The sequence below is a fragment of the Pristiophorus japonicus genome, chromosome 12 (assembly GCF_044704955.1).
Source record: "Pristiophorus japonicus isolate sPriJap1 chromosome 12, sPriJap1.hap1, whole genome shotgun sequence".
Classification (NCBI taxonomy): Eukaryota; Metazoa; Chordata; class Chondrichthyes; family Pristiophoridae; genus Pristiophorus; species Pristiophorus japonicus.
The window spans coordinates 114,558,233-114,581,415 of record NC_091988.1 but is presented as its reverse complement, the minus strand read 5'-3'; the positions used below and the strand labels follow the sequence as shown (position 1 = coordinate 114,581,415).

At 48.2% G+C, this 23,183-nt stretch overlaps 1 protein-coding gene and 1 pseudogene across 1 annotated transcript; one reads left to right on the top strand and one right to left on the bottom strand.

Annotated features, from left to right (window-relative positions):
* The first annotated feature begins 1,876 nt into the window (after positions 1 to 1,876).
* LOC139276848 (zona pellucida sperm-binding protein 3-like) lies at positions 1,877 to 4,602 on the top strand (annotated as a pseudogene).
* A 10,659-nt stretch (positions 4,603 to 15,261) lies between these two features.
* Positions 15,262 to 22,465, bottom strand: LOC139276847 (zona pellucida sperm-binding protein 3-like). Its single transcript, XM_070894845.1, has 8 exons — positions 22,322 to 22,465; positions 16,690 to 16,805; positions 16,507 to 16,610; positions 16,241 to 16,418; positions 16,026 to 16,152; positions 15,857 to 15,945; positions 15,651 to 15,772; positions 15,262 to 15,365 (listed from the first exon to the last, which is right to left on the bottom strand). The coding sequence occupies exons 1-8, from the start codon at positions 22,463 to 22,465 to the stop codon at positions 15,262 to 15,264; spliced, it is 984 nt and encodes a 327-aa protein (XP_070750946.1).
* Positions 22,466 to 23,183: the final 718 nt, after the last annotated feature.

Below are 23,183 nucleotides of genomic sequence, written 5' to 3'. Positions count from 1 at the left end.
TGAACAGCGTTGGACCATTACCTGGATGATCCATAATGCTAGATCATGAACCACACCATCAAAAGACACTTTGACTACTGCATTGCCAATCACCGGTATGAGTTCCTTAGTGTAAGTATGCAACTTGGCATTGACTGGACTCAGCTTAGGCTTCACAGCCTCAGTGTCCCACAGCTTGTTGAATGTCCTTTGGCTCATTATTGACTGACTCATACCCGTGTCCAGCTCCATTGATACAGGCATGCCATTCAGCTTCACATTAATGATTATCGGCTGGCTCTTTCCCAAGAGCGAATACAGACAATAAACTTCCTCCCCGGGTTGTGTATCCGGGCCAGCACTGGACTGGTTATCATTAAAAATGTGATGAGTGGCAGCATCCTTGCTCAGTTATGGGCACATTCTCTGAAGATGCCCCACTTTTGAACAGACATTAAAGGCGTATTGTTTAAACCGACACTGATGAGGCCAATGACTGCCCCCACAACGCCAACAGGGTGAAGTCTGATTCGTACCAGTTGGCGGACTCTGAGCAGCGACTAGTTTCACATAAGCAGTCGAATAGGCCCTGCCAGAAAACGACACAATCTTGTTTACAGTACCTGCCGTGGAGCTCTGACTCTTCGATGATATCTGCTTCAAATTATCATCAGTTGCCATGCAAGCCTGGGAAGTCGCGATGGCCTTTCTCAAATCCAGCTTTTCTTCGGCCAATAACTTCCGAAGAATCACATCAGGGTTGATGCCTATCACTAAGAAATCTTGCAATGTCTTCAATACATTCCCGAACTTACACGGCTCAGCAAGACATGGTAGGTCAGCGATGAATCCCGACACATCCTGGCCCTCAGCATGAACATACGTATAGAAGCGATAGCGTGAGATGATGATCCCGTCTTTTAGCTTTAGATGGTCACGCAGCAAAACACACAAATCTTTGTACTCTTTGTCCGTTGGACGTAAAGGCGAGAGAAGGTTCTTCATAAGGCCCTAAATTTTCGAACCACAAACGGTGAGGAAAACCGCCCTGCACCGAATTGCGTCAGCCTCTCCCTCCATTTTGTTGATCACAAAATACTAATCCAGGCGGTCGATAAAAGCCGCCCAATGCTCGCCCTCTGCAAATCTCTCCAGAATTCCAATAGTGTCCATTGTACGTGCGAAGGTTCTTAAGTTACCTCGTCGCCAAATATAATGACTCAAGAGTCTTGTTACTGTAAACGGCCTCAGGTGCAAACCTGACCCAACTTTATTCATGCCCAAAGTACCCGCATGACACAGTACCCACGCTTATATACCAGTGACCGCGCACACGCACGTACAGCCTGATGACCTCCAACAGTGGCGCCCCCTGGTGTCTGGTGACCCCAGGCATCAATACATAACAATTTGATTATTGGTTCAACTTAAAATAGTTGTGGTGCTGATTTCTGTCAGGTGACAGCGGGCCATTCACTGCCACTCCTATTGGTCCAATTTACATCGGCCCGCCTGGCAATAAATCCATCCGTTCTGTCATTGGGTAGAAATTGTGGAGATTGGGGCCGGTTAATTGGCTCAATGTTGCTGCTTCTGGTATCATTGGTGTCAGGTGACTGCAGCTTGTGTGTATAAAAGGTGCTGGTTGGGGGCTGTAGTGATAGTTGAGTGGTTTGGGATCATGGGGGATTGTGTAGTGAGGGCACTGGTCCCAGTGCTGCTGTTAGTTGGGGTTGTTTGCCCCTCTGATATTTGGTGACAATTTGCAGGCCAGAGGTTTCCATGGAGAAGAGTCAAGGCCACCCCTGGGGCTCAGACAGTCCCTCCTCCTGGGCCTGCCTTTGGTTCCTGTCTCCGTGTGTCTGAGGGGCGCAGTGTGTTCCCACTGCACACTGTGATGGTGCAGTGTGGGGAGCACAACCTGCTGGTCAGGGTACACATGGATTTATTTGGGACCAGGCACCTGATTAAAGCTGCTGACCTGACCCTGGGGACAGTAGGTTGTCGGCCAACTGGGATCGACTCTCCGAACCGCACCGTCCTCTTTGACTATGGGCTCCATGAGTGTGGCAGCTGAGTGAAGGTAATGTGATTCCTCAACTCTTGCTCTAAGCTTGGTGTGTGGATCAGTCCCCACTCTTCACTCCAATTCTTGGTGAGAGGGCATTGATGAGGGGACTCCTGTCTCCTGCTTTTAAACCTCAAACTTGCTTTGGAATTCTGCCTTGTGCTTTGCTTTAACTGGTCTTTCCGAGTCTCTACAACCTTGTGATCTCACCCCTATTGGCCTTGAGTATTCACTTGGGTTTGTTCAAACGTTTCCTGTGGTATATCCTGTCTCGTGGATATTCAGGTCACTGGGGAGTCAGTTTACTGGTTATTTCCCATATTTAGCTTCATCTCCCACACTTCCTGTTTTTGAATACCTGGGAGCCTGGATTAAATGAGGCATAAATCTGGAGGTCTATTGATTGCCCCAAATTATTGGCACACTTAATTGTTAAAGACTTTCATTTCTATGGCACCTTTCACAATCACTATATCTCATAGTGCTTTACTGCCAGTGAAGTACTTTGTGACGTGTTGTCACTGTTGTGGGAAATGTAGCAGCCAATTTGTGCACAGCAAGCTCCCACTAACAGTAATGTGATAGTGACCAGATCATCTGAATGTGATGTTCATTTGAGGGATAAATAGTGGCGAGGACACTGGGAGAACTCCCCTGCTACTCTTTGAAATAGTGCCATGGGATCTCTTCTGTCCACTTGAGTAGGTGGGGCCTCTGCTTAATGTCACATATGAAAGATGGCACCTCAGACAGTGCAGCGCTCCCTCAGCACTGCACTAGGGTTTCAGCCTAGTGTTTTGAGCTCTAGTCTCTGCAATGGGACTTGAACCCACAACCTACTCAGAGGTGAGGGTGCTACCCACTGAGCCACTGCACTTTTCTGTTGAATTGATTTTGCTCTCCTGCTTGAACTCCTTCCTCCTGCATTAACTGCAGAGGCTGCACCACCTCCCTTCAACACCCGAGTACAATGTTCTTAATTTCTGAATCTGATTTTCAGATGGCTGGAGATTTCCTGGTCTACACCACACACCTGAACCACACCCCCAATGCTTATGGATCTGTCATTGTGTGATCTAATGAAGCTGTCATTCGCATTGAGTGCCGCTATTATAGGTAACCATTGAGTGAATGAAAACTCAATCTAACGCATGTTCTCTGACTCTGTCCTAAAATGGCTCCCTTGTCTTTCCAGGAGGGGCAATGTGAGCAGTAACCTGATCAAGCCCACCTGGATCCCATTCAGCTCCACCAAGTCTGGAGCAGGGCTTCTGTCATTCTCTCTGTGCCTAATGGCTGGTATGTGCTGGGTGGATGGGGAGTGATTTCCTGTCACCCACTGGGAGTTGCAGCCACTGTCTCCAACCCTTGTCCTCTTGTCCTTCAGATGACTGGCTTACAGAGTGCACCTCGACTGTCTACTACCTGGGTGACATTCACATTGAGGCCTCTGTTTCAATGACCAACCACATGCCCCTGAAGCTCTACATTGACCGCTGTGTCGCTACGTTGAGCCCAGACAAGGACTCCACCCCAAGTTACAGCATCATTGACTACGATGGGTAAGGAGCTCTCTTCTTTCTCCAGCTGGTCCCGTCTCAATGGCTTCACTTGATTCACTCCATGGCCCATGTTTTAATCTTTCTTCAGTTGCCTCCTGGACAGCAAAGCTGAGGACTCCTTCTCAACCTTTGTGTTGCCAAGAGACGAGCATGAGCTGGACAAGCTCCAGTTTGACCTGGATGCGTTCTGCTTCTTTGGCGATGACCATTCCTTGGTAAGAGGGAGCTGCCCATTGTGTTCTCCATGTTGGGAGGGACTCACTGAATAATGGCTGGTGTTGAATGTGTCCCTCAGATTTTCCTCACCTGTCACCTGAAGGTTGCTGCAGTGGATCGGAGAGATTCCATGAGCAAAGCTTGTACTTTCCAGAAGCTGCAGAATGTGTAAGTTCCCCCTCTCTCCCTCAGGGGTGTGTTGTGTGGAGAAGTGATGCCCAACCTGATTGTTACACTGATTGTCTTGTTTAGCTGGGCCCCATTGGAAGGATCGAACAATGACGTTTGCGCCTGTTGTCATTTGGGCGACTGCGGTGCCATGAGGGAGTTGGGCTTTCCTTCCAGAGGAAGGAGGGACCTTGTATCTGAAGCTGGTAGGACATTGATCCTCTAGATGTTGGAGGTCCCCCTTTACCCTCACTAACTGGAATGTTTGATATTGCAGGGAGTGATGCTGAATTGAAGTGGGAGGGTGAGGCCTCACTTGGACCCCTGGTCATTGTGGACACTGATGTGACCGACCTGGCAACTGAGTCCCTTACTGAGGTTGGGCAACGGATGCAGGAGAGGTCTCCAGGGGGTGAGTGGGCCCACTGCTAGTTTCCATTTCCCCCTCAGTATTTCCTTCAGTAACCATTGGTTTCTCATTGCTCTTTAGGTGTGGAGTCTGAGGTGGTCCTGATGGTGGCCCTGACTGTGACCGCTGTCTCTCTGATCTCTGCTGCTTTGATGGCCTTGTTCCTGTACAGGAAACACCAGCAAACACACTTCAACTAGTTATAAAATGATCAATAAAGCAGTGATTAGTGTACCTTATGCCTAATTGTCCATCTCCTGCCCACACATGTAGAAGACGGAGCTGTTTACACTCAGTAACGCTCCCTCAGTTCTGTGTTGGTGTCACTGATCCAGGTAACTAGTGCCATAATGGCTGATAAAAGCTTATCCTGGGATTGGTGGTGACTATGGTAACTGCCCAGCCTTCACCGTGCAGGTTCATGAGCTCCAGATGAGTGGAACTGGCCTGAGGGATTAGTGCAAGCTTGGTGCTCATTCCAAGTTATTCCATTGGCTCCCTTTCACAAGGACTCCATTCCAGTTTGAGGTCAATTGACCATCCCTAATGGGGTTGACACTTTTTTTTTTTTCTTTACTTCCCACCCAGTTTGATGAGCTCCAGCCCTGGTTTGACCACTTGTGCACTGGAGCTTCAGGTAGGGACTACTACTGTCTTCCATAACAATGTGTTCAAATGCCCTGCCGTTCGCTCTCGGTGATATAAATGGTACCATTTCGTGTAGTCCATAAGTGAAGTTCTCCAGCTGCTGTTTAAGCTGGAATTATTCCCATGACCCGCGAGAACAGCAAGAAGTGATCTTCTGTCCCTGTTCATGCTCTGATGTGGGAGCGTTTGGTACTGGAGTAAACAAACCCTTCCAAGTGTGGGATCATTCCATTATGTCTCCTGTCCTGGATCTGGCTGTGTGGACTGGGACACAAATGGGCTTGCAGCATTTCTGACCTGGGCCCATTTTGCCCTTCACCATGTAGGTGTGGTTTGTTGCTGCAGTTTCTCGCTTGTCTAATTCACCCTGCAGTGGAAATGGAGCAACTGGGTGCCAATGGGAGTTGGCACTATTCAGAGCCCTAATATACAGCTCAGAGTTTGGCTGCATCTTCACCTGGGAGAAGGGGAGGTCTTGAGCTTATCTGGGAATCAAATGGTGCCAGAGGTTGGGGTTTGAACTAATTGGAATCTCCCTCGCTGGAGAACGGCAGAGAAGGAGCTTCCAACAATCACTCCTCTATTCTTCCCCTGAGGGGGTGAGTGGACTGTCTCCCTCACTGAGCTTCTCCACTGCCAGCTCTCTGACTCCTCTGTTCCTGCCTGGGAACAAGGTGGGCTTCTTAATGGAGCCTCCAGTGTCGCTGCCCCCTATTGGGGCGTCAGTGTCTCAGCCTGCAACAGTCGCAGAAGCTCACGGATGGGTGCCCAAAGAAATTCAGTACAGACTGAGAATAGCCTTAAATATAATCAGCAATGTACAGGGAGTAGGGATTAGATTGGAACATGGGCTGTTCTAACTTGAGCGGCAGTACACTGGGGAGGGGAAGCTCAGTACAGGAACAGTTGGTGGAGTTAGAAGCTCACGGACAAGCGATGGTGCTGGAGGTGGGCTGCCTCTCTACAGGTCCCTGCTGCTTGATGCTCTGTTTTCTCTTTTGTCCACTGTCTCTCTACTGTAAATGCCAACAATACCTACTGGAAGGAAGAGTTTCATTTTTTTTTAATTCTGAAGAAAAAAGAAACCTTCACCATTTTTCAGGATCTAGTAAATCGAACCAAGGTCGATATTGGCTTGTGGAGTTAAACCTTACTGCACTAAACCTGGACTTGGGTCAGACCAGCAGAGCTTTCTCCAAGAATTGAACAAAACTGTCTTGTGTATAGAGAAAGAGTCAGACTGAACACTTGGCTCAAAGTAAAGTGTGACCTTAATCTCTTATTGCAGGTCTCCAGAGTGCCTTGCCAACCTGAGGCCCCCTTAAATACCTGTGCTCCCAAGGGATAATGGGATCAGTTGGGATTCCAGGGGCTGAGCCCTCCGGTGGCTGTACAGATTAAATACATGTTCAGATATACCACCACCATCCTCCTCCCCTCCCAAAAAGTCAATAGTGTAACTATTTACAATGAGTCGATCTGGGCCCTTTTTGCCCAGGCTGATTGTCTCGGTGTGAATCATTTGTTTGGCCCTTGCTGGGCTGCCTGGTGTGTTGGGCCCTGCAGGGCTGCTGTGGATAATGGGTTCTGCTGTGTGGTCAACTGTGGTGTCTGTTGCCACGTGTGTGGTGTGTGTGTGTGTGTGTGTTGAGGGGCAAAAGTAGGGGCCAAGCTGGGTTGCTCAGGATAGTCTGTGAATTTGAGTTTGATTTGGTCCAAGTGTTTCCGGTGACTGAGTCTGTTTGAAAGTTTGACCCGAAACGTCCTGCTCCCCTCTTTGGCCACAACAGTACCAGGAAGCCAGTTGGGTCCTTGTCCATAATTCAATACAAATACAGGATCATTGATTTCAATCTCACATGACATATTTGCACTATCATGGTATGCACTTTGTTGGAGCCGCCTGCTCTCTACCTGTTCATGTAGATCAGGGTGAACTAACGAGAGCCTTGTCTTAAGTGCTCTTTTCATGAGCAGTTCAGCAGGTGGGATCCCAGTGAGCGAGTGGGGTCTCGTGTGGTAGCTAAGCAGGCCTCGGGCTAGGCGAGTCTGCAGTAAGCCTTCAGGTACCCTCTTCAAGCCTTGCTTGATGGTTTGCACTACTTTCTCTGCCTGACCATTGGATGCTGGTTTAAATGAGGCAGATGTGACCTGTTTGATCCCTTTACGGGTCATGAATTCTTTGAACTCAGCACTAGTAAAACATGGCCCGTTGTCGCTCACCAGGCCATTGGGTAAGCAGTGTGTGGCAATCATGGCCCGCAGGCTTTCAGTAGTGGCAGCGGACGTGCTAGCTGACATAATCTCACATTCAATCCACTTGGAATGCGCGTCTACAACCACAAGGAACATTTTACCCAAGAATGGGTGTGCATAGTCGACGTGTACCCTACGTCACGGTTTGGAGGGCCAAGACCATAAACTTAGCAGCACCTCCCTGGGTACATTGCTTAACTACGAGCATGTATTACATCTGTGAATGCAGGACTCTAAGTCCGCATCGATACCGGGCCACCACATGTGGGATCTGGCTATCGCTTTCATTATTACGATGCCTGGGTGGGTACTGTGGAGGTCATTGATGAAGGTGTCTCTGCCCTTCTTGGGGACCACTACTCGACTGCCCCACAGAAAGCAGTCTGCTTGGATAGACAGTTCATTTTTGTGCCGCTGGAACGGCTTTATCTCTTCCTGCCTTTCCACTGGGACACTGGACCAGCTCCTGTGAAGCGCACACCTTTTGACTAGAGATAATAAGGTGTCTTGGCTTGTCCAGGTTTTGATCTGGGCAGTGACGGGTGATTGTTCACTCTAATGCTTCCACAACCATGGCTAGATCTGTGGGCTGCGCCATTTCCACCCACGTGGTGGGCATTGTCAGCCTACTGAGCATCGGTGCAGTTTTCTGTGCCTAGCCTGTGGCGGATGGCGTAGTTGTATGCGGACAACGTGAGCGCCTAGCTCTGGATGTGGACCGATGCATTGGTATTTATCCCTTTACTCTCGGAGAACGGGGATATAAGTGGCTTATGGTCAGTTTCCAATACGAATTTTAGCCCAAACAGGTATTGATGCATTTCCTTTACTCCCATAGAAACATGGTAACGCTTCTTTCTCAATCATGCTGTAGGCTCTCTCGGCCTTAGACAGACTCCTGGATGCATAAGCAACCGGTTGCAGTTTCCCCAAATCATTAGCTTGTTGCAATACACATGAACGCCATATGATGACGCATCACATGCTCGTACCAAATGCTTACATGGATCATACAAAACAAGCAATTTGTTTGAGCATAACAATTTTCTCACTTTTACAAAGGCATTATCTTGGCTTTTGCCCCAAACACATTCGCCCCCTTTTCATAGTAAGAGATGCAGTGGTTCTAACAGTGCACTGAGACCCGGTAAGAAGTTACCAAAGTAGTTCAGGAGTCCCAGGAACGACCGCTGCTCCGTCACGTTCTGTGGCCTCGGTGTGTGCTCGATTGCCTCCGTCTTCGCATTGGTGGGCCTGATGCCATCTGCCGCAATCCTCCTTCCCAAGAACTCCACTTCGAGCGTTTTAACCTGAGCCCCACGCAGTTGAGTTGATTAAGAACCTCCTCCGGTTCTGCAGATGCTCGACTGTGTTCCGACCTGTACCCAAGATGCCATCCTGGAAGACCACGGTGTGCGGGACCGACTTCAGTAAGCTTTCCATGTTTCTCTGGAATATCGCTGCTGCTGACCGGATTCCAAATGGGCATCTGTTATAAACAAAAATACCTTTGTGCGTGTTGATGCAGGTGAGGGCCTTTGATGATTCCTCCAGTTCCTGTGTCATGTAGGCTGAAGTCAGATCCAGTTTCGTGAACGTCTTTCCTCTCGCCAGCGTTGCAAAGGGGTTATTGGCCTTTGGTAGTGGGTATTGGTCCTGCAGGGAGAAACGATTGATAGTTACTTTGTAATTGCCACAGATTCTGATGGTGCCATCTCGCTTGAGGACTGGGACAATAGGACTGGCCCACTCGTTGACCTCGATCGGTGAAATGGTGCTCTATCTTTGTAGCCGGTCTAGCTTGATCTCTACCGTTTCATCATGTACAGTATTGCTCTCGCCTTGTGATGGATAGGTCGCGCCCCTGGAATTAGGTGGATCTGCACTTTTGCTCCTTGGAATTTCCCGATGTCTGGTTCGAACAGCAAAGGAAATTTGTTTAAGACCTGGGCACATGAAGTGTCGTCAGTGGGCGATAGCGCTTGGACGTTGTCCCAGTTCCAGCATATCTTTCCCAGCCAGCTCCTGCCAAGCAGTGTGGGACCATTGCCCAGTACCACCCAGAGTGGTAGCTTGTGCACCGCTCCATTGTAGGAGACCTTTACGGTAGCACTGCCGATTACAGGAATCAGTTCTTTTATGTAAGTTCTTAGTGCAAACTGGAGTTAAGACTGGCCTTGAGGCCTTGTTGCACCACAATCTTTCAAAAGTCTTTTTGCCCATAATGGACTGGCTCGTGCCTGTGTCCAACTCCATTGACCCCAGGAGTCCATTTTGTTCAACAGTCAACATTATCAGGGGACAATTTGTGGTGAATGTGTGCACCACATATACCTCTACCTCCTTGGTCTGAGGCTCTGGCTCGTCATGATCCTCTGTGGATTTGTCCTCCCCTGCAACATGGTGGTTTGCAGGTTTAATAGGATTTGCAGCTCACCTGCACACTCGTTGGAGGTGTCCCATTGTTCCACAGCCCTTGCAAATGTACCTGTTGAATCGGCATGAATGCAAACAATGATCACCCCTGCAGCGCCAACAAGGTATTAATGACCTTGCATTCATCACCCTTGATGGTGGACACTGAGACATCTGCAGACGTGCAGCTGCAGGTATTTGTGACCTGCCCTGTACGTTACGAGTCAAAAACATCACTTTGTTCACGTAATTGTAGCAGCACTTGTGAGCTGAGAGATTTGCTTTGTATTGTCACTGGTGGCAATCGCTATGACCTTATTCAAGATTGAGGTCTCTACAGTCAAATGTTTGTGAAGTCTGGTTTCGTGGCCAATGCCAAGTACGAAAACATCTCTGAGCATATGCTCCAAATGTCCTTCAAATTCGCATTGTCCTGCAAGGCGGCTTAGAGCGGCGAAATAACTCACCACTTCCTGGCCTTCAGACTTTTTGTAGATGTAGAAACGATACCTCGCCATCAGAACGCTTTCCTTCGGGTTCAAATGCTCTCAGACCAGTGTGCACAAATCGTCGTACGGTTTCGCTGGAGTGAGCAGATTCTTCGAGTCCATACGTTGATGCCCCACAAATGGTGAGGAGGATCACCCTTCGTTGGTCAGCATTCTCTTCCCCATCTATCTCGTTGGCCATGAAGTATTGGTCGAGTCGCTTCACAAGTTTCCCAATCATCTCCCTCCGAGAATTTCTCCAGGATGCCTGCTGGTCTCTGCATCTTTGTGTTCGCTACCTATAACTCGTCGCCAGTTATGTATGGAGAAAGAGTCAGACTGAACACTGAGCTCAAAGTTAAGTGTGATCTTAGTCTTTTATTGCAGGTCTGCAGAGTGCCCCTCCAACTTGAGGCCTCCTTAAATACCTGTGCTCCCAAGGGATTATGGGATCCCTTGGGACTCCAGGGAATGAGCCCTCTGGTGTCTGTACAGAGTAAATACAAGTTCACATATATAAATGTGTCGCTGTTTCCTCTGTCCCTGATCCCAGGTGTGGGATGGTCTGAGCTGAGAGGCTGATGGTGCGATTGTTGAATAACTTTGCTGCATGACCGAGTGGGGCCCAGTCTGGGTTTTGTCATCTTTTATACTCTGGTTGCTCCTCCCACTGCTCGATGGGTGTTGCTTGCTCTATTATAGGCTGTCTCCATGGTTAAAGCATTGTACTAAAGCAATCTCTCTCTCTAAAATGTCAAACTCCATGTTGCAGACCATAACCGGACCGCCAATTCACAACAGGCCCCAAGGCAAGTCACAGGAGAGCAGTGTAGCAAAATTATCAATATAGAAATCTCTAAATTAAATAAAACTCCTCACCGCTCAAATCCCACTCACAAATTATGTTTTCTTTTTTTTTGACCATCCGAAGCTAATCAGCATGAGGATAGGGATGATCAATAAATCCACCTCATTGGCATCACACCAAAGATCATCCTTCTTATCTAAATGTTACTGCACTGAGAGCTGAAGAACATAAACTTCACAAGGCAACAGTTGGGCATAACAACGAAAGCTATTTTAAAGTGTATGGGGGTAGAACATAAGAACATAAATACCTGGAGGAGTAGGCGATTCAACCCTCGTGCTTGCTCTGCCAATCAATAAGATCATGGCTGATCTGATCTTGACCCCAACTCCACTTTCCTGCCCACTCCCCATAACCCTTGACTCCCTTAGCGTTCAAAATTCTGTCTATCTCCACCTTAAATATATTCAATGGCCCAGCCTCCACAGCTCTCTGGGGTAGAGAATTCCATAGATTTTAAAATGCTCAGAGAAGAAATTCCTCCTCATTTCTGCTTTTTAAATGGGTGAACCATTATTCTGAAACTATGCCCCCTAGTTTCCCCATGAGGGGAAATATCCTCTCTACATCTAACCTGGCATCCACCCTGAGAATCTTATACATTTCAATAAGATCACCTCTCATTCTTCTGAACACCAAATAGGCCCAACCTGCTCATCCTTTCTTAAGACAATCCCTTCATCTCAGGAATCAACCTCATGAACCTTCCTGAACTGCATCCAATGCAAGTATATCCCTCCTTTAAATAAGGAGACCAAAACTGCACGCAGTACTCCAGGTGTGGTCTCACCAATACCCTGTACAGTTGCAGCAGGACTTCCCTGCTTTTATACTCCATCCCCCTTGCAATAAAGGCCAACATTCCATTTGCCTTCCTATTTACTTGCTGTACCTGCATGCTAACTTTTTGTGTTTCATGTACAAGGACCCCTAGATCTCTCTGTACTGCAGCATTTTTTAATCTCTCCCTATTTAAATAATTTGCTTTTTTTAATTATTCATACCAAAGTGGATAATCTCACATTTCCCCACATTATAGTCCGTCTGCCAAATGTTTGCCCACTCACTTACCCTATCAATATCCCTTTGCAGATTTTTTGTGCCTTCTCACACATTGCTTTCTTACCTATCTTTGTATCATCAGAAAATTTGGCTACATTACACTCGGTCCCTTCATCCAAGAAATTAATATAGATTGTAAATAGTTGAGGCCCCAGCACTGATCCCTGTAGCACCCAACTAGTCACTGTTTGCCACCCTGAAAATGACCCATTTATCCCGACTCTCTGTTTTCTGTTGTTCAGCCAATCCACTTTCCATGCTAATGTATTAACCCCAACTTCTTGAGCTCTTATCTTGTGCAGCAACCTTTTATGTATCAATGAAACAAATCTTTGCCCCCCCCGGAACAGGTCGGTGCCATGGTTTCCCAGGGGGCACAGTGGAGGCACAGATGAGTGGGTTTAATCCCGTCAGCGCAGAATGGGGCCCATTGACCCAGAGAGAGGGAGCTCTCAGATTCCACCCCCGCCGTGCTGGACCTCACTGGGAGACGTCGGATTCTGTCCCGGACAATAAAGGGCTATTTCTTTAAGTGTCAGCTGTGGCTCAGTGGGTAGTACACTCACCTCGGAGTCAGAAGGTTGTGGTTTCAAGTCCTACTCCAGAGATTTGGGCACCAAAGCAAATCTCGGCTAACACACCAGTGCAGTGCTGAGGGAGCGCTGCGCTGTCAGAGGTGCTGTCTTTCAGATGAGACATTAAACCGAGGTCCCGTCTGCTCTCTCATGAACATAAAAGATCCCACGGTACTATTTTGAAGAGGAGCAGGGGAGTTATCCCCACTATCCTGGCCCATATTTATCCCTCAATTAACTTAACATAAAAAAACAAATTATCGCAGTGATGTTTGTGGGAGCTTGCTGTGCAGAAATTGGCTGCTGCTTTCCCCACGTTACAAAAGTGACCACACTCCAAAAGTACTTTATTGCCTGTAATGTGTTTTGAGACATCCGGTGATCATGAAGGGCAAGTCTTTCTTTCATCACATATTAGAGATAAATATGTTGGAGAATTCATTAATATAGGAGCTTTCACAGAGAGATTTTCATGAACCCTCTTGATATGAATTTTATGCTCACTGAGCTGAGCGATGTTGCAGAATTGTTCAAGTTCCAATTGGATCCAGAGTGTCAAAAAGAGAGTCACTCCCCAGGCAGGTACAGCACAGGTGTGATACAGAGTAAAGCTCTCTCTCCACTCCCATCAAACACTCCCAGGGCAGGGACAGCACAGGTCAGACACAGAATAAAGCTCAAGATAAATATAGGGAGAGGGGAAGTATTAAGGGGCTTAGCAACTTTCAAAGTGGAAAACATCTCCAGGCCCAGATGAAAAGTATCCCAAGCCGTTAAGAGAAGGAAAAGAGGGAATAGCAGAGGCTCTGACCATCAGTTTCCAATCCTCTGTGACTACAGGTGCAGTGCCAGAGGACTGCTAATGTTGTACCTTTGTTTAAAAAGGGAGAAAGGGACAGACCGAGTAACTGCAGGCCAGTCAGCCTAACTTCGGTGGTGGGAAAATTATTGGAAATAATCCTGAGGGACTGGATAAAGCTTCATTTGCAAAGACATGGACAGTCAGCATGGATTTGTCAAGGGAAGGTTGTGTCTGACTAACCAGATTGAAATTTTGGAGGAGTTAACCAGCAGTGCATATGAAGTAGTATATATGGATTTTAACAAAGCACTTGCTAAGGTCCCACATGGCAGACTGGTCACGAAAGTAAAACCCCATGGGGATCCAGAGCAAAGTGGCAAGTTGTATCCAAAATTGGCTCAGAAGCAGGAAGCAAAGAGTAATGGTCAATCGGTGTTTGTGACTGGAAGGTTGTATCCAGTGGGGTTCTGCAGGGTTCAGTGCTGGGTCCCCTGCTTTTTGTGCAACACATTAATGTTTCGGACTTAAATGTTGGGGATATGATTAAGAAGTTTGCAGATGACACAAATAGACTGTGGTTGATAATGAAGAAGCAAGCTGCAGATTGCAGGAAGATATCTATGTACTGGTCAGGTGGGCAGAACAGTGGCAAATGGAATTCAATCTGGATAAGTGAGGGAATGCATTTGGAGAGGTCTGAGGCAAGAGAATACACATTAAATGACACTGAAAAGTGTAGAGGAACAAAGGGACCATAGAGTGCAGGTCAACAGATCCCTGAAGGTAGCAGATCAGGTAGAGAAGGTGTACAAACGCTTGCTTTTTTAGGTCAAGGAATGAATACAAGGTTAAGGAGGCTCTGCTTGAACTGTATAAAACACTGGTTAGGCCACAGCGAGAGTACTGTGTGCAGTTATGGTCACCACATTATAGGAAAGATGAGTGCACTTTTGGAAAGGGTGCAGATGAGATTTACAAGAATATTGCCTGGACTGGAGAATTTTGGCTATGAGGAAAGATTGTAGATGCTGGGTCTGTTTTCTTTGGAACAGAGGAGGCTGAGGGGAAACCTGATTGAGGTGTATAAAATTGTGAGGGGCCTGGATAGGAAGACCTATTTCCCTTAGCAGAGTGGTTAACACCCAGGGGGGCATAGATTGAAAGTAATTAGGGGGGGGTTTAAGAGGAGATATGTAAGGGAAATGTTTTCACCCAGAGGGTGCTGGGGGTCTGGAACTTACTGCCTGGAAGGGTGGTAGAGGCAGAAACCCTCACCACATTTAAGAGATACTTGATGTGCACTGCAAGCACTGTAACCTACAGGGCTGCAGACCAAGAGTTGGAGAGTGCAATTAGGCAGGATAGCTCTTGGTCAGCACGAACACGATGGGCCGAAGTACATGGCCCCCTTCCATGCTGTAAATTTATGATTCTATGCCATCCCATCAAACAGTCCCAGGGCAGGTATAGCATGGTGTTAGATGCCTGTACCTCAGGCCAGTTCCACTCAGCTCATGGATCTACACTGAAGGCTGGGCAGTTACCATATCCCTGGATAAGCTTCTACCAGCCATTAGTTACCTGCACCAGTTACACCAACACAGGGAACTGATGGAGGATTGCTGAAGCGCTAACTAGCTACATATTCTACACTTGGACACATTGGAGACAGTGAGAAAAAAAACAACCAGGCACAAGATACACAATAACTTTTATTGATCATTTGATAACTAGTTGAAGTGTGTTTACTTGTGTTTCCTGTACAGGAACAAGGCCATCAACGCAGCAGAGATCAGAGAGACAGCGGTCACAGTCAGGGCCACCATCAGGACCACCTCAGACTCCACACCTAAAGAGCAATGAGAAACCAATGGTTACTGAAGGAAATACTGAGGGGGAAATGGAAACTAGCAGTGGGCCCACTCACCCCCTGGAGACCTCTCCTGCATCCGTTGCCCAACCTCAGTAAGTGACTCAGTTGCCAGGTCGGCCACATCAGTGTCCAGAATGACCAGGGGTCCAAGTGAGGCCTCACCCTCCCACTTCAATTCAGCATCACTCCCTGCAATATCAAACATTCCAGTTAGAGAGGGTAAAGGGGGACCTCCAACATCTAGGAGGATCAATGTCCTACCAGCTTCAGGTACAAGATCCCTCCTGCCTCTGGAAGGCAAGCCCAACTCCCTCTTGGCACCGCAGTCGCCCAAATCACAACAGGCACAAACGTCATTGTTCGATCCTTTCAATGGGGCCCAGCTAAACAAGACAATCAGTGTAACAATCAGGTTGGGCATCACTTCTCCACACAACACATCCCTGAGGGAGAGAGGGGGAACTTACACATTCTGCTGCTTCTGGAACGTACAAGCTTTGCTCATGGAATCTCTTCGATCCACTGCAGCAACCTTCAGGTGACAGGTGAGGAAAATCTGAGGGATACATTCAACAGCAGCCATTATTCAGTGACTCCCTCCCACCATGGAGAACCCAATGGGAAGCTTCCTCTTACCAAAGAACGGTCATCGCCAAAGAAGCAGAACGCATCCAGGTCAAAGTGGAGCTTGTCCAACTCACGCTCGTCTCTTGGCAACACAAAGGTTGAGAGGGAGTCCTCAGCTTTGCTGTCCAGGAGGCAACTGAAGAAAGATTAAAACACGGGCCATGGAGTAAATCAAGTGAAGCCATTGAGACGGGACCAGCTGGAGAAAGAAGAGAGCTCCTTACCCATTGTAGTCAATGATGCTGTAACTTGGGGTGGAGTCCTTGTCTGGGCTCAACGTAGCGACACAGCGGTCAATGTAGAGCTTCAGGGGCATGTGGTTGGTCATTGAAACAGAGGCCTCAATGTGAATGAGGTCACCCAGGTAGTAGACAGTCGAGGTGCGCTCTGTAAGCCAGTCATCTGAAGGACAAGAGGACAGGGGTTGGAGACAGTGGCTGCAACTCCCAGTGGGTGACAGGAAATCACTCCCCATCCACCCAGCACATACCAGCCATTAGGCGCAGAGAGAATGACAGAAGCCCTTCTCCAGACTTGGTGGAGCTGAACGGGATCCAGGTGGGCTTGATCGGGTTACTGCTCACATTGCCCCTCCTGAAAAGACAAGGGAGCCATTTTAGGACAACGTCAGAGAACATGCATTAGATCGAGTTTTCATTCAGTCAATGGTTACCTATAATAGCGGCACTCAGTGGGAATGACAGCTCCATTAGTTCGCACAATGACAGATCCATGAGCCTTGGGAGTGTGGTTCAGGTGTGTGGTGTAGACCAGGAAATCTCCAGCCATCTGAAAAACACCAGGGTCAGAAATGGCAAACATCAGTTTTATACAATGAACAACTTTATATTTTGGAGTTACAAATGAAGCAACCTCAATATCAACCTTCCTACAGGGTCGATGCTGGGAGTTTGTTTCCCCTGGCTGAGTTTCTAGAACTTGGTCACAGTCTCAGGAGATGGCGTCCACCATTTATCACTGAGGGGGAAGAGTAATTTCACTGAATTGTGAACCTTAGAAATTGTGTATCAAAGAGGGCTGTGGATGCTAATTGACTATATTCAAAAAAGAGTGCTCAATAAACTCTTTAGCACGAAGCGATATGGAAGGGAAGAGCAGCCTAGATCATATTGAATGGCGGAGCAGTTTCAAGTGACTGTATGGGCTGCTCCTCAGCAGTTAATGCAGGAGATTGCAAGCACAAGACCAAAACTCATTCAATAGAAAACTGACTCAAGGGAACATCTTCACTGAATAGTTAAAGACACAAGTTCCATTCATTTGGAGCACTGAAGACAAATTTTAAGCCTCATTTATTTCACTCATTCTAAATTACAGGGAAAGTGTGCAGTTGCACTTTAGTGCACCATCACAATTCTTATTCCGAGTATTCATCAAAGAGTCAACCAGATTAGCTCAAACTGAATCCCTGTTGACCTGAAAATCCACAAGAATATTCCAAAGAAAAAAGTTTGGACAAACCAAAGTGAATGCTCAAGGCCAATAGGGGCAAGATCACAAGGTTGGAGAGACTAGGGAAGACCAGTTAAAGCAAAGCACAATACAGAATTCCAGAGCAAGTTTAAGGTTTACAAGCAGGAGACAGGAGTCCCCTCATCAATGCCCTCTCATCAAGAGTTGGAGTGAAGAGTGGGGACTGATCCACACACCAAGCTTAGAGCAAGAGTTGAAGAATCACATTACCTTCACTCAGCTGCCACACTCATGGAGCCCATAGTCAAAGAGGACGGTGCGGTTCAGAGAGTCGATCCCAGTTGCCCGACAACCTACTGTCCCCAGGGTCAGGTCAGCAGCTTTAATCAGGTGCCTGGTCCCAAATAAATCCATGTGTACCCTGACCAGCAGGTTGTGCTCCCCACACTGCACCATCACAGTGCGCAGTGGGGACACACTGCGCCCCTCAGACACACGGAGACGGGAACCAAAGGGAGGCCCAGGAGGAGGAACTCTCTGAGGCCCACGGGTGGCCTTGACTCTTCTCCATGGAAACCTCTGGCCTCCAAACTGTCGCCAAATATCAGAGCGGGGAACACCTTAAACCGGCGAGCAGCATGCACATGGCATGACACCGGTTTTACACGCATCGGCGGCGAGAAGGGCAAAGCGTTCCAGACTTCGTGGCAGACCTCCGGCGAGTGGAGAGCCTATGTAAGTTCCCAGATGCATGCAGAGCGGAGATGCTACGAGAGTTTTTTATTGAGTGCATTGGGCACGCTGGGGTTTTCAGGAAACTGATTGAGACCAAAGACCTGACCTTGGAAGCAGCGGCTCTGATTGCCCAGACAATTATCTCAGGGGAGAAAGAGACCAGAATGATTTATGGCAAAAATCTTGGCTCAACTGCAGCAAACGACCAGGGAGTCAACATTGTTAACGCGGCACACAGTTCTCTAGGCAGACAAGGGCAATCGGACATGCCCCATCATGTAGTCGAACCCAAAGGGGGAAATCGCTGGAAGCTGAAGTTCAGTAAGTTCATGTGGAGCACATATACAGTTCATATACCAGGACACCACCGATAATGATGGAAGTGCTCCTCAATGGCATCCCAGTATTAATGGAGCTAGACATGGGGGCCAGCCAGTCCCTGATGAGTATCAAACAGTTCGAAAGGTTGTGGGTGTCCAAGGCCAGGAGCCACAATTATTGCTAATTGACGCACAGCTACGGACATATACAAAGGAGATCATTCCGGTGCTAAGCAGCTCCATGGTAGTTGTGACCCACAAAGATTCGGAGAATAGGTTGCCACTCTGGATTGTCCCGGGGTCGGTGCCGCACTACTGGGGAGGAGTTGGCTTGCTGTCATGAACTGGAAATGGGGCGATGTCAATGCAATTTCTTCTGTGGAGCAATTATCATGCTCACAGGTCCTGGACAAATTTGACTCATTATTTCAACCTGGCATCGGCACTTTCATGGGGGCTAAGGTAGTGATTCACATAAACCCGGATGCCAGGCCAGTACACCACAAGGCCAGAGCGGTGCCGTACGTGATGCGGAAAAAGATAGAATGCGAATTGGACCGCCTGCTGAGGGAAGGCATCATCTCGCCAGTCGAATTCAGTGACTGGGCGAGCCCGATCGTGCCGGTGCTCAAGGCAGATGGGTCGGTCAGGATATGTGGCGACTACAAGGCCACCATCAATCGGGTGTCACTCCAAGACCAGTACCCGCTACCGAGAGCGGAGGACCTCTTTGCGAAGCTATCCGGTGGCAAACGATTTTTAATATTGGACTTGACCTCAGCTTAAATGACCCAGGAGCTGTTGAGTGAGTCAAAGAAGCTGACCACCATCATGACACACAAGGGGTTGTTTGAGTACAACAGATGTCCGTTCGGGATTCGTTTGGCCGCCGCGATATTTCAACGAAATATGGAAAGCCTCCTCAAGTCAATTCCAAGGATGGTGGTTTTTCAAGACGACATCCTCATCACGGGTCGCGATACTGAAGAACACCTCCACAACCTGGAGGAAGTGCTACGCAGACTGGACCGGGTAGGGTTGCGACTGAAAAAGGCGAAGTGCGTCTTCTTAGCTCCAGAGATAGAATTCCTGGGGAGGAGGTTAGCAGCAGATGGAATCAGATCTACTGCGTCCAAAACGGAAGCGATCCAGAGAGCACCCAGACCCCGTAATACGACGGACCTTAATTCGTTCCTGGGGCGCCTGAACTATTTTGGTAACTTTCTTCCCAAATTGATCACGCTTTTAGAGCCGCTACACGTGCTCCTACGCAAAGGTCGCAATTTGGATCCGGGGGGACAGCCAGGAAAGGGCTTTTGATCGAGCACGCAATTGGTTATGCTCCAACAAACTGTTAACTTTATATGACCCATGTAAGAAACTAGTTTTAACGTGTGATGCGTCATCCTATGGGGTCGGGTGTCTGTTGCAGCATGTCAATGCCAATGGTCAGTTACAGCCGGTAGCTTATGCCTCCAGAAGTCTGGCCCAGGCAGAAAGGGGTGACGGGATGGTAGAAAAGGAAGCACTAGCATGTGTATATGCAGTGCAATAAAAAAAAAATGCACCAGTACCTGTTTGGCAGGAAATTTGAGTTGGAGACAGATCACAAACCCCTAACATCCCTTTTGGCCAACAACAAGGCCATAAATGCGAATGCATCGGCCCGCATACAGAGGTGGGCACTCACGTTAGCCGCCTATGACTACACAATTCGGCACAGACTGGGCACTCAAAACTGTGCACTGATGCACTCAGCAGGCTACCACTAGCCACCACTGAGGAGGGCAGCTGGGCATGATGCTGAGATAGTCATGGCTGTTGAAGCTTTAGAAAGTGAAGGCTCACCTGTGACAGCCTGTCAGATTAAAGTCTGGACAAATAAAGACCCGCTACTGTCTTTAGTTCAGAGATGTGTCCTGAATGGGGCATGCCCTGTGGAGTTTAAACCATTTCATAGGCACAAGAATGAACACTCGATTCAGGCCGATTGCCTACTGTGTGGAAACCGAGTAGTCATGCCCCAGATGGGCAGAGAGGCGTTCATCCGAGAACTCCACAATGAGCACCCGGGCATTGTCATGATGAAAGTAATTGCCAGATTACCCGTTTGGTGGCCAGAGATAGATGCAGACCTGGAACTTTGTGTTCGCATGTGCAACACGTGTGCTCAGCTGGGCAACGCACCCAGGGAAGCCCCCCTTAGCCCCTGGTCCTGGCCCGCCAAGCCATGGTCACGCATCCATGTGGACTACGCAGGTCCTTTCATGGGAAAAATGTTTTTGGTTGTAGTAGACGCCTATTCCAAATGGATTGAGAGTGACATTCTCAATTCAAGCACATCCTCTGCCATGGTAGAAAGTCTACGGGTAATGTTCGCCGCCCATGGTCTACCGGACGTCTTGGTCAGCGACAATGGCCCGTGCTTTTCATGCATTGAATTCTAGGACTTCATTGCAGAAAATGGTATCAACCATGTCAGAACGGCACTGTTCAAGCCGTCCTCAAACGGCCAGGTGGAACGAGCAGTGCAGATAATCAAACAGGGGATGTTCAGAATCCAAGGGGGTTCCCTACAAAGCCGGGTATCACGCCTACTGTTGGCCAATAGATCCTGACCACACTCGCTCACAGGGGTTCCACCTGCAGAGCTGCTAATGAAAAGGACGCTCAAAACCAGGTTATCCCTTATACACCCCACCATGAACTAAATTGTTAAGAGCAGGCGCCGGTCACAATGTGACTACCATGATGGGAATGCGAGGGCTGACACTCCAGTGCAGTGCAGAGGGAGTGCCACACTGTGGGAGGTGCCATCTTTCAGATGAGGCGTTAAACTGAGGTCCCATCTGTTCTCTCAGGTGGACATAAAAGATCCCGTGGCAGTATTTTGAAGAAGAACAGGGGAGTTATCCCCAGTGTCCTGGCCAATACTTATCCCTCAATCAACATAACAAAAAAAAACAGATTATCATATTGCTGTTTTTGGGAGCTTGCTGTGCAGAAATTGGCGGCTGCTTTTCCCACATTACATAGAAAATAGGTGCAGGAGTAGGCCCTTCGAGTCTGCACCACCATTCAATATGATCATGGCTGATCATGCAACTTCAGAATCCCATTCCTGCTTTCTCTCCATAACCCTTGATCCCTTTAGCCGTAAGGGCCACATCTAACTCCCTTTTGAATATCTCTAACGAACTGGTAGGGAATTCCACAGGTTAACAATTCTCTGAGTGAAGTTGTTGCTCCTCATCTCGGTCCTAAATGGCTTATCCCTTATCCTTAGACTGTGACCCCTGGTTCTGGACTTCCCCAACAGCGGGAACATTCTTCCTGCATCTAACCTGTGCAATCCCGTCAGAATTTTATATGATTCTATGAGATCCTCTCTCATTGTTCTAAATTCCAGTGAATATAAGCCTAGTCGATCCAATCTTTCTTCATGTGTCAGTCCTGCCATCCCGGGAATCAGTCTGGTGAACCTTCGCTGCACTCCCTCAATAGCATGAATGTCCTTCCTCAGATTAAGAGACCAAAACTGCACACAATATTCAAGGTGTGGCCTCACCAAGGCCCTGTACAACTGCAGTAAGACCTCCCTGCTCCTATACTCAAATCCTCTCACTATGAAGGCTAACATGCCATTTGCCGCCAATTAAAGCAAAGCACAATGCAGAATTCCAGAGCAAGTTTGAGGTTTGAAAGCAGGAGACAGGAGTCCCCTCGACATCAATGCTCCCTCACCAAGAGTTGGAGTGAAGAGTGGGGACTGATCCACACACCAAGCTTAGAGCAAGAGTTGAGGAATCACATCACCTTCACTGTGCTGCCACACTCATGGAGCCCATAGTCAAAGAGGACGGTGCGGTTCAGAGAGTCGATCCCAGTTGCCCGACAACCTACTGTCCCCAGGGTCAGGTCAGCAGCTTTAATCAGGTGCCTGGTCCCAAATAAATCCATGTGTACCCTGACCAGCAGGTTGTGCTCCCCACACTGCACCATCACAGACACACGGAGACGGGACCCAAAGGGAGGACCAGGGGTGGCCTTTACTCCTCTCCATGGAAACCTCTGGCCTTCAAAACTGTCGCCAAATATTAGAGGGGCAAACAGCAGCACTGGGACCAGTGCCCTCACTACACAATCCCCCATAATCCCAAACCACTCAACTATCCCTGCAGCATCTTTTGATTTATTTTGGGGGGCAACAGCTCTACCACTTTTTTGGGGGTACAAAATAAACATTAGATTGAGTGCCACCCCAATTTGGGGGACACTCCAGACACTTATAACTGCCCTCTTTTTTTTTTTGTTTTTTTGTGTTTTTTTTTTCTTCTGTGATTTTTTTGGGCATTAAAATCATACATTTTACAAGTGCCCCCTATAAAAGGGGAGGGGGACACTAAAACTGGCAATTAAAACAAATTAAACTTTAAACATATAAAATCAAATTAAAATTTGGTTGCCGGGGGTGATGATGCACTCCAGTCCCTCCGGCACCCACCTCTCGCGGAAGGCCGCGAGCGTACCGGTGGACACCGCGTGCTCCATCTCCAAGGACACCCTGGCACATATGTACGCGCGGAAGAGAGGCAGGCAGTCAGGCTGAACGACCCCCTCGACTCCCGCTGCCTGGACCGGCTGATGGCACCCTTGGCCGTGCCCAGGAGCAGTCCTA